The following is a 19,083-nucleotide window of genomic DNA, read 5'->3' as shown; positions in this document are numbered from 1 at the left end:
GTATATATATATATATATATATATATATATATATATATACTGTATATATATATATTTTTTTTTGGTCTTTTTCTCATACAAAGGTATCATATAGGTTTAGAACACCTGGAATATAACATACAAGTCGCATGGACAACTTTTATGACATATTTATGCCATTTAGGCATCACTGACCTTCATTATGTGAGAAAGTGATGAACATTAAATGGAATAAAAGTCATTAAAAGTCACAGGTTTGCTTCCCAGAGAACACACATTGATAAAAAATGTATACTTTGAATGCACTATAAGTCGCTTTGGATAAAAGCACCTACCAAATGCATAAATGTAAATATATAAGTAGTTCTTCTTTGAGAAACGAGTCTTGAGATCCCTGTGTTCTGTTACACTCTATTGCACTTCATCTAGCATCCTGTGCGAGCGGCCTCTTGCACTGAACTCAAATAATACAGTACATGGCAATGTTAAGCATGAGCCGCAAGTGCTGCTCCACAAACCAGTTCAGGTCGAGTACCTCAAGCTACATGGGAATATCTACTACAGTACATGCCACGCTAAACACAACACCACCATTAAAAATGGTTTCAATGGCATTATTTGGAGTGATACTACTGTAACAGCGATGTCCCTGACTGCATCAACTCATTCTGAACATCTCAATTTCAATCTAGTAGAAATTTCTTCTACTCTTTCATTTTGAATTTCCACAACATCTTTACTTATTCACGCCCGGGCCTGCTGAGGGAGGCAGAGCCTGCAGTGCTCCGTCCGTCACTCAATAAACACCTGCTAATCACATACAGCAGCTGGCCCTCTCATTAGCATACATACATTATTCATTCATGCAAAGAGAGCTGATTAGAATAGAGGATCAGAGAGGGGATTGGACAGCTAAGTGAAGAACACTACACGTTGAGTTATTTTGTTTCTGAGTGAAGCCAATGAGACGGGTGTATAATCGGACAACATTGTAGCACTTTAAGTAGTGTTCTTCACAGTGTTCCTGATTACGAACAAAATAAATGCTCCATTTAGATGCATAAATGCAGGCTTTGGGTGAATACACACACACATGCTCAGAGGCACAAGCACACACTTGCACTCAAGGCAAACATTCTGGCAGAAGTCAGACTGACCAGGTTGGATGATCCAAAAATATCAGCAGAGCTTTTTTTATTTTTTTGTAGAATCAGTTGAAATGTCAAACTGGTGATTGAAATGTCATATAGAGTGAGAGAGCAGGATCTCTCCCCTCTACAAACACACTGACATTAACACAATTTACACCAACACACTTTAATGGCAAAAGGGTCCGACCTCAAAGGCACCATGATGCCTACAGGATGTCTTTAACAGAGGGACACGACAGGACATGCAGAACTGAACTAGCCACATTTAGACAAATTAACCACCACAGACACACATGCAAGTTCACACGCATACATAAACCACAGAGAGATGAGCTCATCAATTTCCTTTCCACCTGAAAGGATTAAACCTGCAGGAGGTCTTTCTGCATCAAATATTCTTAAAGAAGCAGTCCCTCCTGGACAGACAGACACATACCCGAAGACAAATTTGCTCATCTTTTGTATAGTTTGCATTACAAGAAACCAATAGCAGGGTATAAAACCAATAAATGCTGACTGAAAATTAGAGATGACACAGACAGACATAAAGACAGAACAGTCAGAACCGTAGTTAGATAGTATGATACAGTATACAATAGGGGTGGGCGATATGACCAAAATCTTACATCACAATATGTAATTTTATTTCACTGTAATGATATGATATACTTATTTTTTCTTTAAATAAGGTCTTCATGTTATCAATATTTTAGATACCATAGAGATTTCATAATTCGTGTCACCAGCGTCAATATTGCAAAAAAAGCCTAAAAAAAACTCAAGCTCACTGAAGACAAGTAAACTCTTGGCGATTAAATAAGAATAAGAAACAAATTACAAGCAATAGAACAAAAAACTACAGTAGAACAAATAAATAAGAAATGCTACATACTGTACATAAAGTAAACAAATGTATAAAAACACTGCATATTCTTAAATACATATCTCTTCTTAAGTTACAAAAGTGATTTAGTCAAGAGCAGTGAGAGATTTTCTCTCTTTTGTTGTTTAATTAATATGAATGACAGACAGCAGGAACATTAGACTGCTGTCACTTTAAGAGCTATTCTATATACTGCTACATGTTTACTTTCTGAACTGTTTGCTTTCACTTAAGACTTAAATTACTGTGTTTACAAGGATACTTGCAAAGATGGCCATTTTGACACATACAAGTGAGTGTATTTAACCTATAAAGTGACAAAAATAACTTGGTTCAATACTCCCGTGCTCTATGAGCACCGTCTTAACGTGTGTGCACCTCTCTGACCGCGCTCAGAAACAGTCTCTCAGACAGCATGTGCATACAGCAAAATTAGTTCTCTTTCACTGCTGATTGCATTTCAAAGGCTTAAAATGATTTGTTTTTAAACCGCAATGCTTAAAAACACGTGCAAACGATACATTTTTGTGACCACGGTTGACAAATTTCTACCAGTTAATTGTATCTACCGGTATATCGCCCACCCCCAGTATAATGATAGATAAATAGACATAATGACTGATAGAATGATAGAAAGAAATAAAGAAATAGAACAATAGACAACTAGATATCTAGATAGCTACATAGACAGATGGAGAGAGGATTCATTACTTTACTTTTGTAATGGATATAGTCATTACTATATCTCAGGCCCCCCAGGTGAGTCTAGTATAACTTCAAGAGAATAATTGAATTACAAATCAACCAAGCTATGCCAAGTAACGAGGGAACATGCCAATGTGATAAAGGGAGGGAAATAGAAAATAAAAACACAGCATATGTGAGGTATTGTGGGGAGAGACATGAATAAACAGAGGCAAATCCTGAACAGAGGCTCAGATGGAAGACGAGAGACAGAGAGAGAGAGAGAGATCTCGGCTGTTTCAGCACACATCAATCAGAATGTGTGTCTGTGAGAGTAATTAGCTACCTGCCGACGGGCAGCCTCTCTCTAATTGTTCACTGCTTTGCTGCAGCCTCATTCTCCTGCTCTTTCTTCATCTCCCTCACTTTCATGTACCGTCAGTCTTCTAGAGTGTTAATGTGTGGGGTGTGTATGTGTGTGTGTGCTGTTGTGTGCGTCTTGTGAAATGAGACTGCAAAAATGATGACTCTTCTGTGGGTGTGGAGACAGAAGAGAGAAAAAGTCACAGAGATAGAGACTAAAAAAGGCAGTGAGGCAATCTAAGCTTGTGAGAATAGAAACACTGAGGCTGGGTGTGTGTGTGTGTGTGTGTTCAGGAAAATGGGGAGAAAGAGGCATGTAAGCTGGGTGTGTATTTAGTGATAGCCTCACTGACTTCACCCACAACACAACAGAGGGATTAGCCAAGAGTCGTCTAGAAAATTTCACACAAACATCCCACCACACAGGAAACTCACACAGGATAGGACTTGATGTAACAGGGCTTCTAATCCAGTGTTTACCAACCAGGTGTGCGTGTACCCCAGAGGGTACTAAGAAACATTTCGATTTTGCTTTTGACATGTTTAACATGTCTTCGTCACCTGGAAATCACAGGTTCTCATTAAAATGTGCACTAATGGCGATGTAGTTGCTCGTGGGTGATATTTCATACTTGTTGAGCTCCGGCGGTTTTTAAATTCCACCATTCAAATAGTGCAAATGACTTTACGTTTGTTAAACATCTCATCTGGATTTCATTTTTAAATGAATTTGCCGTTATGTCTTACTCTGAGAATATTTCTGTATGATTGGCCCCAGAAGTGTCACAACTGTGAAAGACAAACAAGCGCAGGTGTCTTATTAAAGAGTGAGGAAGTAGTTTAGTCAGTCAGCTTTTCTCGACTGTTATAAGTTAAAAATCATTAGTCGACTAATTTAATTCTGTGAGTGATATTTGTACAAGTTAAAAGCAATACATTTCTAGCTACATAACACAATTTTTTTTCTTTATTCTATTAATGTTCCACAGCTGGAATATTGCTGTAACAGCATATTCCCAAAAAAACTAATGCACATTCTTTTCCTGCTATTCTCTTGTAGAAATACCGAACTTGCTTTCCATTTATTTCAATCGATTTCTATTGCAGTAATTTCACCCGATCAATAACTCTCACACATGTCCTTGATAACATCACACTAGAGTGATGAATTACAAAATACAAGTTTTTGTTTGAAAGAAATTATTACTTTCATTCAGCAAGGATACATTAAATTGATTAAAAGTGGCAGTAAAGATGTTTAGACTTGTTAGAAAATATTTCAAATTAATGCTATTTTTTAACTTTGATGAACTAATCCTTGCGGTTTTCACAAACATATTAGGAAGCACAGCAGTTTCAAACATTGATAATAATAATTTCTTGAGCACCAAATCAGCATATTAGAATGATTTCTGAATGATTATGTGACAGAAATTTCAACTTTGCTACCACAGAAACAAATTATGTTAAAACAGTTATTTTAAATCATCATAATGTTTCACAAGTTACTGTTTTAATGTGTTTTTGATCAAATAAATGCAGCCTTGATGCACATAATAGCATTTATTCTGATACTGAGAAATGTCTCGGTTACGAATGGTAACCCTCGTTGTGTCGTTGTGTTGAGTGTACGACACTAGGGGTCGCTCTTGGGAGCCCAAACACCTCTGACATCTTTGAGAAAAGGCCAATGAAATTGGGTGTGCAGAATTTGCATAGCTGGCCACTCCCCGGACATCCGGTTATAAATAGGCCAGCGTGGCATCTGCTCACTCGTTCTGTTCTGAGGAGTCGAGAAGCGTCTCAACCCACTCAGAGGCAATTTGGAGTTGTGGCATGAAGAACACATTCAAATAAATGCAGCCTTGATGCACATAATAGCATTTATTCTGATACTGAGAAATGTCTCGGTTACGAATGGTAACCCTCGTTGTGTCGTTGTGTTGAGTGTACGACACTAGGGGTCGCTCTTGGGAGCCCAAACACCTCGTTCTGTTCTGAGGAGTCGAGAAGCGCCTCAACCCACTCAAAGGCAATTCGGAGTTGTGGCATGAAGGACACAATGTCTCTGTTCCCTCCATCAGGGAACGAGGGTTACCATACGTAACCGAGACGTTCCCTTTCTGTCGTTGACTCCGACGTTGTGTCGAGTGTACGACACTAGGGGTCCCTATACTAAACGCCACAACTGCCGAACTGTGTCACGAGTCCACGGGGGTGCAGATGTTGACAAGCCAACGTGTCACAACCAAATGCACCTCTCCTCCTCGTAACCTTCCAATGCCCAAGACTTAAGACCTCACTCTCCAACATCTGGGAGAGCCGCCATAGAGGCAGAACCTTGGGCACATATCCAGGCAGAGGTCTCAGGACAATGTGAGAGTTTGCCAGCCCGACCTCCAGGCATGATTCGCTAACGGAGAGGGCTTGGAGATCCCCCACCCTCTTGACAGAAGTGAGCGTTCAGGAGGGCCGTCTTCATAGAGAGGGCACTGAACTCAACTGACTGAAGGGGCTCAAACCGATCTTTCTGTAATGCCTGTAAGACCACAGTGAGATCCCAAGAGGGAATGAGACGTGGCCTCGGAGGGTTCAACCTCCGGGTGTCTCTGAGGAACCTAATAACCAGATCGTGTTTCCCTACTGATCTGCCTCCCACGGTGTCGTGGTTAGCCGCAATCGCGGCCACGTACACCTTAAGTGTAGAAGCAGACAGGTGTCTGTCCAGGCCTCCTTGGAGGAAAGGGAACACAGATCTGATGCCACATCTCCGAGGGTCCTTCCCCTGGGAAGAACACCAATTCACGGAAATGCGCCACTTCAGGTCGTACAGCCGTCTCGTCGAAGGGGCTCTGGCCTGAATAATGGTATTCACCACTGCTGGTGAAAGGTCTCCGAGTTCCTCCTGGTCGCGTCCAGGGACCAAACATGAAGGTCCTTCCTCGGGGGAATTCGCCAGGGAGGAACTGATGACATGAGCATGAGCTCTGAGAACCAGGTCCTGTTGGGCCAATAAGGGGCCACAAGCAGGAGCTGTTCTCCGTCTTCCCTGACTTTGCCAGTGCATCCGTGCCGAGGGGAGCCTCGGTCAGGGAGTACCACAACTGGCAATGGGTTGATTCCGATGAAGCAAACAGGTCCACCTGTGCCTGGCCGAACTGACTCCAAATCAGCTGAACCGTTTGGGGGCGAAGCCTCCACTCGCCCCTGAATGAGACCTGTCGCGAGAGGAGATCCGCTACACGATTGAGGTCGCCTGGGATATGAGTGGCATTCAGAGACCTGAGTCTGTGTTGGCTCCAATGTAAGAGATGGCGGGCGAGTTGTGACATGCGATGGGAGCGAACACGACCCTGGTGTTTGATGTATGCAACCGACGATGTGTTGTCCGTCCGGACCAACACGTGCTTGCCTTGGATCAAGGGTCGAAACCTCCTCAAGGCCAAAAGCAATGTCAACAACTCCAGGCAATTGATATGCCAATGCAGCCGAGGGCCTGTCCAGACCCCTGATGCTGCATGCCCGTTGCACACGAAGCCCCAGCCTGTCTTGGAAGCATCTGTTGTACCAACAATGCGTCTGGACACCTGTTCTAAGGGCACGCCATGTCCATCTTGGGACTCGGGTACGAAGCCAGTGCTGAAGCGGTCTCATATGCATCAGTCCCAGCGGCATTGAGGACGCCATATGCCCCAGGAGCCTCTGAAAGTTTTTGAGAGGGATTGCTGTTCTCTGCTTGAGAGCCCTCAAGCATTTCAGCACTGACTGAGCATGACCCTGAGAGAGGCGTGCAGTCATCGTAACCCGAGTCCAATTGTACACCGAGAAAAGAGATACTCTGCACAGGTGAGAGTTTGCTCTTTTCCCAGTTGACCCGAAGTCCCAATCGGGCTAGGTGGTCGAGGACCATGTCCCAGTGTGCGCAAACCAATTCTCGCAAGTGAGCTAGTATCAGCCAGTTGTCGAGTTGATTGAGAATGCGAATGCCCACTTTCCTGAGAAGGGCAAGGGCAGCCTCCCCGATCTTCGTAAAGATGCGAGTAGACAGGGACAGCCCGAAGGGAAGAACTTTGTGCTGATATGCCCATCCTTCGAAGGCAAACCGAAGAAACAGCCTATGCCTTGGTAGGATTGAGACATGAAAGTTTCATGTTTGAGGTTTAACATTCTGAATGGAAGCTTGTGAAGGGCCAGGTTCTGAGTCCTCAAATCCAGGATTGGTCTCCAGGATTGGTCTGAGCCCCCTGCCCTTCTTGAATACAATGAAGTACGGGCTGTAAAACCCCTTCTTCATTTCGGCCAGGGGACAGGCTCGATTGCACCCTTTTCCAGAAGGGTTGCAACCTCCGCCCGAAGAACAGCCGCATTCTCACCTCGTACTGAAGTAAACGGAATGCCCCTGAACTTGGGCGGGCGCCTGGTGAATTGAATCGCATAGCCGAGCCGAATGGTTCTGAGGAGCCATTGGGAGGGATTGGAGAGGCTAAATCTAGCATTCAGATACCCTGCCAACGGTCTCAAAGGAACCATGTTCGACGTACCTGGAAGTGGAAGGCACTGTGGCAGGAGGTGAAATGTCCTGTAAAACACACCGTGCCTTGTCCGCAGAGTCTGTCACGTGCCACCGACGGATGAGGGAACATGAGTTCGCCAGCATGCATCGTGTTGGCTGAGTGATAGACCATTTGCATCTGAACGTGAGGAGACAAAGTGTCTGTGTCCAAACAGGTTCTGATGCATGGTTTCAGTGTCTGGCCATCGCAAATGGGAGGGCCAAAAACACTGTGTGTGTGACCCAGAGAAGAAGGAAATTGCTCTTTTATTGACCAGGTGGTGGCTATCTGCCAGGTGTCAGACAGCCGTGGAGGATCTGAATCCACCATCTGGTCTCCCAACATGACAAACTAAAAAACCCACAACATCCCTCTAAAACCCTCAGAATAGATTGGTATATAACCTTAAACTGCTTTAACGGACAATATCAACAAGTGCAAATTGTCAAAAAAAAGTGGGATTTATCACAGATCACAAAACTGTAATTTGTGTGTGTGCATGACAAAAAAGTGTTTTATGCCAGAAGGACCAGCATGGGAGAGACTAATGTCTATCATTACACAAGGCCACATTCACGCCCATCATGTTATAATGAGTGTAATCTTTCACTCAGCAAATCCTGCTAGACCTGAGAAAAACCTGGGATGGGACTGCTCACTTTTACAAACCCTGAACTACCCTACAGTACTTGAACAGACAGTTGGATGTCTAATTAAATTAGCATGCAAAAGTAGAAAGGAAAGATTAAAATGTTCTATGAAGAGAATGAAAAAAATGTTATGGGACGCTTTGCTCATAGCCAATTAAGGTAGCATATAATAAAAAAAATTAACACCCTGTATCACATTACGGCTGTGTTTAAATTTGTTCAGCCTCTTAACTTAAGAGTGTTTGTTTCCTGTGATCTAGAGAGGAAAGTCTGACAGAGACAGAGCCTATGTGTGTGTATTACAAATTAAAACAAGTTTATCTCACTCCAGCAGGTCTGTCCTGATGATCCAATGCTTCTCCTTTCTGTTCTGATGTCCTCCTCAAAGAATTGTCCAGAAACATTTGGTAAATTAACACTTTTATAGCAGTTCTAGCAGTTTCACTTCTCTTTTTAGCAGTGAAAACTGGGAGATCTTGAAAACAGCATCAGAACATGTGGGATGCTTGTACTCGCCATAAGTGAGATCTGAAGGACTGTAGCTGAAGTGTTTGGTCTGGACATACAACAGAATATATGAAAAGTCCATCAAGGGCATTCTGGAGCTAAACATGAAGCACACATCCTTCAGAGATCACATTGTAAACCTTTAGTCATATTCTACACAAGCCAATTTCCCAGAACAACTGAAATGAAATGTCCATTAATACAGGTCACAGAATGTAGATGTCTCTACTGAGATAAAAGATAAAACCACTCAGGGTCACTATAGCCCCCGATTCACCTGGAGCTATGTGTGTCAAGAAAGGTTGAAAGAAAACAGAAGTGCCCTTACCCTGCCATGACGATGAAAAAGTCCAGTCTGTTCCAAGTATCGCCAAGATAACAGCGACGGCCAAAGATTCCCAGAGCCACCATCTTCACCACCATCTCCAGTGCAAAGAAAATATAGATAAATGCATCGAATGCCTAAAAGAGATCAACAAAGACACTTGTATAACACAGTGTATGTTTAAATATACCTTATAAAATCAAAATCTAGAGTGGCATTAATTCCATATTTTGCTTTGAGACAATCACTATAATGTGCTCCCAAAAGCAGCACAGATTGGTCCAATCAGATGTACTCAAGAATGAGAATGTCCCTCCCCGTATACCACAAATTTTCAATTTAATTTTTCAAGTTGTAAATCTCAGTTTAAATAGTTCATGTCTAAATAAATTCTTAATAACAATGATAAACAAATAATTAATAAGAATATAAAAATAAGAAATACATTTTTTTATTTTTTTTAAAACAGACCCAGCATTAGATTAGATTAGGTCTTTCACTTGCTGGCTGATTACAAAGCGAACCTGAGTTATTGGAAAGAAAATGGTAGCTTTGCATTAGGCCATCATCATGACTTTTAAAGCATGTTTTTCCGTCAGCTGTTCGTCAGACAACAAGTGGCAGACACATATTGTTTCCGTCAATTGTAATTCCTATGTAAATCAGTGGGGGCTGGTGCTTTTCAGGAAGAAAGATGCTCAAAAACTGTTTGACAGATTGAACGATAGATAGAGCGACAGAACAACAGACAGATAGCTTGATACCTAGATACTGTAGATAGACAGACAGAGACCGACAGACAGACAGACAGACAGACAGACAGATAGATAGATAGATAGATAGATAATTAAAGAACAACAGAGAGACATATTTTAATTGATAAGAAATGATTAGCAGTCCGGATGGAATCAGTTCTCCAGATCTGGTTCACGATCCATTAATTGCTCTGCTCAAATGTATGCTCTGCAAATATGACCTCTGAGCATTCAAATTTGCTCTGGGAAGGACATAGTAACCGAAATACTTAGCAATGTGTTGCACGGCATGGTTTTTTTTAATACACAGTATCTGACTGCTAACGAGAGCTAATGAGATCCTGAGAGAAGTCAAAAGCTGAATGAGCCTGAAACAAAAGGGCTTTTAAGAACCCTTGTATAAGTGAACAACTGATTATGAAGTCCAGTCAGCACCCAGCCTGTTCACCCTTACTTCACCTGACCCCGGACGACCCACCCTGGATCTCATTTCCCAACCGACGCTGAGATGACTGACAATCAGAGCAGACGATCCATTTGACAGAAAGCGTTTCTTTCATAAACAATTGAGTCGAGCGAGTACACAGACTTAAAGAGGGCTGTTAATTAGCTCCTTACAAACACTCCGACGCGTGATTGTCGCTGTCAAAGCCCTGCTGCGTTCTCATTACGACGCCACAGATAGCTGGGATTTCGAGCGACTGATTACACAGACCAGTCAAGCCGCGATCACCCTCATTAATGGCTTTGTTTCTGCTCTCATGTTGGTCACTCGTTTAGTTTTTAAGTTCAACCCTGCAGGGATAATTATAACGATATGAGAAGTGTAATTTTCTTGCACACACGTGCAGAAAATAGAACGTCTGTTACGTTGTGCCCCTTAGTCTGAGTCACTTTGCATGTCCCCAGTTGCCAAGTAGAACTGATACAGGTTTTGTTTCACACAACAGAGTGTTTATGTGTAATACAGGGAGGAGGCCATGGGCAGCGATGCCAATTTGGATGGCTGCCCGCACGAGAAATGTAGAGTTTGAATCCGGCCGGTGCGGACGAGCAAAACAGCACTGGTTTAAGATCCCCTGTGGGACCAGAGGACGCAAACATCCTGGCGCCAAGAGGACGCTTCCTCTAAAGCTACCTTCTTCCACACACCATACCTGACATATGGCTCTCTATACGAGTCGGTACACACACAGCAAGCAGGAGAGAGACAGACTTTCGTTCCTGCCCACACAGTTTTCATTTCAACCCCGTCTTTTTGTTTTGCAGTCAATCCAAAAAGCTAATGTGAGAAATATCGCATTGCAGACCTTCTTAATTTGCATTTCTCTCTTCAAAACTCTTTTTACACAATGAAAGTACAGCTCTGAACAGCGAGAGCTCACTGAGGGAATACTGTCAGCCATCTTGACTGGTAAAACATTGAGTCATGGCTCTCGCTCCATTTCAGCTGTACCTATGAGAAGGTAAAGCTGACGTCTGATGCCTCCGGCCTGCCGCAACGCAAGCCACTTTCACAGGTAAGTCTGAGATATGAGGTAAGCTCACAGTCAGCATTATTTCTTAATTGGGATATGCACAGTGGAAAGTGATTGGGAATTGCTATAAAATTCAATTCAATTTGGCGGAAAGCCTAGTCATTAGGGGAAGATCTCGGTAACTTATCATCTCTTGGACTAAAAGCCTATAAGATGACTTACAGCGCTTCGCCTATGTTTCATCCTTGTAAAACTTAAAGGGATAGTTCACCTAAAACTGTATGATTTCATTTACTTTCTTCTGTAGACCAAAAAAGATTATATTTGTGTATGTGTGTTTTACAATGGAAGTCAGTGGGGTCCAGTGTTGCTTGGACCCCATTGACTTTGATTGTATGTGCAAAAACACAAGATTTTAAATATATTCTACAGAAGAAAGAAAGTCATAAAGGTTTAGAAAGACATGAAAGGGTGTAAACGATGACAGAACTTACATTTTTCTGTGAATTATGCCTTTAAGCAGTAAGTTTTTCCATCAGATCAAATTGGTCTGTGCCTTTATTATTGTGAACACAGGGCTTATGAATCTAGACGGTGTAGCAAAATGTCTCATGGTGTTGCACGCACTGAGGATATTCACAACTGCAGACAGAAGTCAAACTCACCAACCTACAACCATCCCTGATGACACTGTTCAACAAGAGGAGAGTATAAATTCATCTCATATTGATGTGTTGCGGGGACGAGCGGCACGCAAGAGTCCTGTTTTATTTATAAGATACAGAGAGAGTTTATATTGCATACATTGGTGAATAGTATGAAAAAAGTAGGGCAAAATACTGCTACTATTTTATTATCTGAATATGAAAGTCAAGGCATTTACTCAGTTTCATGTTGCTTCAAACACATATGAATGACTTTCTTCCACGGGACAAAAAATTAATTCTTCAGAATATTAGTACTTGTTGCTCTTTTCCCCAAATGACAATGAACAGTTTTAAATAGCATGAAAAAAAACATAAGTGGCTCATACAAGTCCTCTGAAGGCAGATTTGAATGACAAACACACCGAAATTAAAGCCGTCACTTATTCAAAATGTCTCCTGTAAGCTACTGACTGCTGTAACTGAATCAATGAGAATATAAAAACCAAATCTGATGAAAGAGTAATTTAGTTCAATTCATTGAACGAATCGGACTCGAATGAATCATACATTTGTTCACAAATCTGACATTGCTCTCAAGAACATGCAAATGTAAGTTAAGGTGGATGTCAAGATTTTAGTGAATAACTTAGATCTGTTCACCCCTTAAACCTATAACAAGACTTCAGCAGAATACTAGGAATGTAGTGTGTTGTCGTACTGACCCCCTTTTTTATCAAACTTTTATGTTTTTTTGTGTCCCTTTTAAAGCATGAAAGGCTTAGTCTATGTTCATTGTAACTACCTTGAAAAGAATGATCATCACCAACTGCATCATTCAAAATATCTCTTTTTGTTCTCCATAGAAGCAAGAACGTCATTCAGGTGGAACAGCATGAGTGAGTAAATGAGGACACAGTTTTTAGGTAAGCTAATCCCTTAATGGAGTGTGTTCATGTTTAAGCTGTGCCATGAAAGCTGAACTGGAGCAGTGCCATAGGCGATGATTTTTCTAACACACAACGATCATGTACATTTTTATGTGAGGTCTCTGAACAGACTCCCTGGACCTAGCCGTCACATCCAGGCAAGCTAATGAACACAGCAGGGCTCCTGGGACAGTGGATGCATGGAGAGTTTAGAGGACACATAAAAACGTCCCTAAAGCTCCCAAAAGATGACATAAGCAATTAAAGGCCATCCTCTGCCACCCCCCCCCCCCCTCGAATTCTGTCTGCTTCATCAACCTCTCAGAGTGAGAGAGAGTCTCATTAACCACAGAGAGTCGAAAGGGATGATGATAATAAATGGAGGGAAATAAAAGAGGAAGACTGTATCTTGATACATGATGGGCTGGGAATCGTATGATCCTTAAACTGTCTTTAACTGACATAAAAAAAAATGGCATTTTGACAAGGCATATTAACAACATTCAGGGCTGGTCTGTTGCATGAGGTTGATTTTATATGTCTGGAAAGAGAGCAATACAGATTCTCTGTTTCAAAACCTACGGAGCTTCTCATGAAGGCAGACATCTTAGGTTCGTTCCTGCTGTCAAAGCTATTCAAAAAGGTAACTTCATTTAAATTAATGCATAAATTATGTACGCTTTGCGGAGAAGAAAATGTTATACTGTCAGAAAAAATAGCAAAAGTTTTACCTTTTTGTAAGGGTACAAAACCTTATCATTGGGGCAGTAGCCTCAAAGGGACAACTGTGTATTTTTTCTACTCCTAAAAGGCATACATTAGTACCTTCAAGCAGTAATAGTTCACCCAAAAAAGACAATTCTGACATCATTTACACACCCGTATGTTGTACCAAACCCTTAAGACTTTTGGTCCCTTCATTGTAACTTCAAGTAGCCAAAACCTGTAAGATCCACAAAAGTCATAAAGGTGCCATAAAGCAAGACCACATTAACTGAGCAGTTTATTCAAAATCTTGTGAAGAGATACTGATAAACAGACTTAATTTAGTCTCATCTTTTGGGTAAGTAAATGAACCTACTATGAACCTTTTATGGGTAAATATCACATCGCATTTTTTTTTTCCAGGCAAGATCACAAGCCACAATTTTATCACAATTCTTTTTCATATTGACACTTTAGTAAGTTATCGAGCTCTACAGCCAATCTAATTTCCCTATTGAGCCCTACAAGGTAACAATAAATAAATAAATAAAGATTGGCAGAGCATTTGTTCCATGACATTTAGAATGCTGACTTAGTAGGTTGCTCACTATGTTTTGGAACAGAGCTAGTTAGTGTATATATGTGTCCACACTGACCTGTAGAATCTGACAGCGCTCTGAGGTGCAGTCGATGTTCTCGCAGGGCTGGTACATCCCCAGAGTGACGCAGTTCAGCAGGATCACCATGATACTGATGCGCTCGAACCACGTGAGGAAGCATATGTTAAGGCCAATATTTATCAGCAGACAAGTAAATACAATACTACACAAAATTAGACATTTACACTTTTTGATTTAGGTTTTTTAGCTTACTTGTGAGAAAATTGCTATCACGTTGCTAGGACACACTAGTTTGAGGGTCAGCAAGGTTCTTGTTTTGAAAGAAATTTACTCAGCCGTTTACTCAAAAATACATTTATTATTGTTACAAAATATTTATATTTCAAATAAATTCTGAAAAAAATATTAAGCAACACTGTTGAACTGTTTTCAACATTGATAATAATAAGAAATGTTTCTTGAGCACCAAATCAGCATATTAGAATGATTTCTAAATCTATATTATATAATAATTTCTGAAGGATCATGTGAGACTGAAGACTGGAGTAATGATGCTGAAAATTCAGCTTTGCCATCACATGAATATAACAATATAATATATAATTATATTTTAAAATATATTCAAATAGAAAACATTCACAAGATTACTGTTTTTACTGTATTATTTTTTTATCAAATAAATGCAGCCTTGGTGAACATAAGATACTTTTTTTTTTTCAAAAACATTAAAAAAAATATCCCCAAATTTTGAATGGTTGTCTAATTAAGCAGTTTGCTACATAATTGCTGGCAGAATAAGTTACATGCTGCAGTTTAATATAGGTTTTGGGTTTATTTATGTCACCGGTGAGTATTTATCGCTTCCTAAGCAAATTCAGAAACAAGATTAGCTTTTCAGATTTATCTTCCATTGTTAGCCATGTTTGGGGTTGATTTATGACACCACTAATTATTGTGTGTGTTTGTCTGTGTATATACTTTACATCAAATGTGTAATTTATTATTTCACACCAATCTGATCAAATTAACAAACACCGTACTGTATGAATAGGACAAATCCAAAGAAAACTCCACTCAATGAATACAACCTTCACAGTGAAAGCACATCACAAAGAAACACAAAATACACTGAAAAGGCATTTGTCACCCCCTCCTCCCTCAGGCCTGTTAGCTGCAGTGAAATCTTCAGGCCTCTCCACTAAATCTCTACAAGCCTCATCTCTTCACCAAATAGAAAACATTCACAAGATTACTGTTTTTACTGTATTATTTTTTTATCAAATAAATGCAGCCTTGGTGAACATAAGATACTTTTTTTTTTTCAAAAACATTAAAAAAAATATCCCCAAATTTTGAATGGTTGTCTAATTAAGCAGTTTGCTACATAATTGCTGGCAGAATAAGTTACATGCTGCAGTTTAATATAGGTTTTGGGTTTATTTATGTCACCGGTGAGTATTTATCGCTTCCTAAGCAAATTCAGAAACAAGATTAGCTTTTCAGATTTATCTTCCATTGTTAGCCATGTTTGGGGTTGATTTATGACACCACTAATTATTGTGTGTGTTTGTCTGTGTATATACTTTACATCAAATGTGTAATTTATTATTTCACACCAATCTGATCAAATTAACAAACACCGTACTGTATGAATAGGACAAATCCAAAGAAAACTCCACTCAATGAATACAACCTTCACAGTGAAAGCACATCACAAAGAAACACAAAATACACTGAAAAGGCATTTGTCACCCCCTCCTCCCTCAGGCCTGTTAGCTGCAGTGAAATCTTCAGGCCTCTCCACTAAATCTCTACAAGAAAACTCTCATTCTAATCAATAACACGGTTTGCACTGCTTAACAAGAATCTTATTTGCATCATGTTTTCACTGTTAGTTATGATGAAAGTATTTGTGAGATTGCAGAAATCACATTGCAATAAGATTATCATGACACGGCTACAGTGAAAGGCAGCAACTTTTGATGCAACAGGAGTAGTTTTAAATATAATGCTATAATCAACACTTTTTGCATTGCTTTTTATTTTTAAAACACAGTGAAAGTTTCACATTCAATGCTGATTTCATATGCAAAGATGTTAGCCAATCACAGGAGTGAGCATTTATATTGAACTCTCACTGCAGACAAACCCCTTCAAATAAGAGGGCTAAATTCAGGGAAGAAAATTACCATTTAAATCCAAATTATGACTGTTTTGGATTTAAAAAAAAAACTTACTAAGATTATAAGTGCACCTCAGGAAACATTATGAAATAATTAAAAAAAATAATAATTTAATGAGCCCTTTAATATTACCATGAACTGCATAGGCCAAAAAATATGCAAAATAAGATTATATTTAAAAACTAAAATAAACAAAATTTTAAAAAAAGAATAAAGAAAAGAAACAAAACAAAATAATCCAAATTTAAAAAGATAACTTTGCTGATTTTCAAATATGCGTTGTATTGTTAAAATGTGGGAATATGAAATGAACTGTGTGCACTCTCTCTCCATGCTACCTGAATACACATAAACACATTTATTTGTCTGCAAAAGTCACTCGAATCATGTAAAACACATAATCTAGCTGTCAAATAAATGAGATATCTGGGTGCAGGTTTATTCCTGATGATTAAAAAGGGATATAACACAAGTAACAAAGAAAACATAAAAAAAGTATGCTTACATATACTACCAACACTGTAACAATACAAAGCTGGTTATAAGTCAGTTAAGTATAAGTTGCATATTTAAATAATAAATTAAATATGCAAAATATTAAAAAAGGTCCAGTTTCATGTTATTTTACTCTATGTAGAGAGATAACAAGGACAAAAATATTTGTTTTATAAAAATTCAGAAATGCTTATAGACAGCAGGTGACATTACTGACATCAACAATAAAAAAAAAATGCCAATACATATTTTTGCTGTCAAATAGTTGATTGATCTCATATGACCTAATCATTAGGTCCTAATGTAAGGGCCTGCAATAACACAATTTGACCAGTGTGGTGCTGCAACACAAGACTAAAGGCTGGAATATGCTACACAACATTTAAAATCTGAACAGATTTTAAAACACTAGGCATCATACACTTACCGACTTTGTAATAGTCACAGAGGAAACACTTTCATGCAAGGTGGAAATTATTTACAGTGCCAGAAAGATTGTCCACAGTGAAGAATATATACAAGTGCACACAAAAATGACAAAAATCCAAAGTACCAAAGAAACAACAAAAGGGAAAAATAAACCAGAAAATAATCCAACAATGATATATCAAACAGTAAACAGGTGTCCACAGTATACGAAGGGGTTTTGGGTTTGCTTGAGGCACGTATGCAAAATGGCTCAATGATAAGATCATGCATGATGCATGAGAAAGCTCTTATCAGGGAAAGAGGAGGGTCAGAGTATCAACAGCCAATCACAGACACTTACAATCAGGCCTCCTGAGGCCCATCAGAAAAACGGCACAGCACCAGGGTCAATACATATGCCATCAGAGCCACAGTGATTAAGTGTAGAACTGACAGAGAGAGAAAGATGAACGAGAGAGAGGAGGAGGAGGAGCAGATGGATGATAAGCGTGATTAGTGACGAGACAAGTTCATTTTGAGAGCAGCTCCATCAGTTACAAGTGCTAGCTGATTAAGACAGCTATGGCTTATATTTAAGTCAACATATTACTGCGACAACCGAGGAGGAGAAGGATAAAGATGGAACTGTAATTGGCACCCTGAAGTGAAAGAAACCAAAGCACAGTATTGTTGGATTTGCCACTAAGATGGACAGGACACTTATAGATAGAGGGGTCAGACACAATGAAGCAGAATTAGAAGGGAGGAACAGGTGTAGACTGTTCATTTTGTGTTCATCATGGAAGTGTAACGCTTTGTCCTCAATGGTTATTAGGACTACAGTGTAACACTCACATGTAAGGAGAAATGGTCATCAAAGATGGAAATGGAAATGACAAAGACAGGAAGAGACAGTAATGTGTAGCAGGGATGATTTCTCAGAGGAGGCAACTGGAAAAAAGTACATTCACAAAAGAAAGAAAGAAAATAAATAAAGTTAATATTAAAAATATTTTTTTAATATAGTATATAGTCTCATTTCTTCTAATTTTAGGTGGGGGGCTACAGTCAGTCCAAGAGTTGTAGATGTTGAGCGAAGGGAATGAGAAGCAGTTGATGAGGAGGAAGGGACCTATTTTAGGATATTCCGCTCCCCCGGAGACTTTAATAATGAGACCAGGACTCTAGGTCCCACATATGACACAATATTTGTCTCACATTGCAGAACAAACTCCAATTTGAATGCACCACTGGTGCTGCGCAGAAGCATACTAAACAGATTTGACGGACAAGCTAGTGTGGTGTGAGTCGACGGTTAAAGCACATGCTGTAAATGTTTCCTCACACACAGACAGGCTGCAGGTGTGACATCTGGCCTTGTGTATGAGCTAATTCATCTACAAAAACAGCTCTGTCCATCCCACTTTCTCTGTTTCTCGAAAATTTCTGTTGCCCTACAGAAGCAGAATTTTAAGGCATTGTGCAGCTGATGTGAAGGCTGTTAAAAACATAGGTAATTTAATTACTATGCCTCCAAAGATCTCAAAGATCTCATTAAAGTCTCATTTTAGACTAATTTAAAGACAGCATCACATGTAATCTTCATGAAAGAAGACAATCCCAAAATGCATTGCGACTGTCTTAGTGGGGAAAAAAAATTATCCATGATGACAAAAAATATTGATTTTAAACATACTTTATTGCATTCACTCCGAAAATAAATTTCCATGCTTTTTAGAGTATTGCGACATTAGCTTAGCAACATGTGAAG

At 39.8% G+C, this 19,083-nt stretch overlaps 1 protein-coding gene across 1 annotated transcript in view; it reads right to left on the bottom strand.

The window, feature by feature from the left end:
* cacna1ia (calcium voltage-gated channel subunit alpha1 Ia) overlaps positions 1-14,369 on the bottom strand; it is a 102,375-nt gene extending 88,006 nt beyond the window's left edge. The window contains exons 1-2 of the mRNA XM_016545628.1: positions 14,263-14,369; positions 9,099-9,232 (exon numbers count right to left, since the gene is read on the bottom strand). Coding sequence (XP_016401114.1) covers positions 9,099-9,232; positions 14,263-14,352 — 224 coding nt within the window. The 5' untranslated portion in view covers positions 14,353-14,369. The remainder of the gene's footprint in view (positions 1-9,098; positions 9,233-14,262) is intronic.
* Positions 14,370-19,083: the final 4,714 nt, after the last annotated feature.

Source organism: Sinocyclocheilus rhinocerous, unplaced genomic scaffold (assembly GCF_001515625.1).
Source record: "Sinocyclocheilus rhinocerous isolate Xijiao unplaced genomic scaffold, SAMN03320098_v1.1 scaffold189, whole genome shotgun sequence".
Taxonomy (NCBI): Eukaryota; Metazoa; Chordata; class Actinopteri; order Cypriniformes; family Cyprinidae; genus Sinocyclocheilus; species Sinocyclocheilus rhinocerous.
Note: the sequence above shows the minus strand (reverse complement) of the source record. Positions and strands in the feature narration are given on the sequence as shown.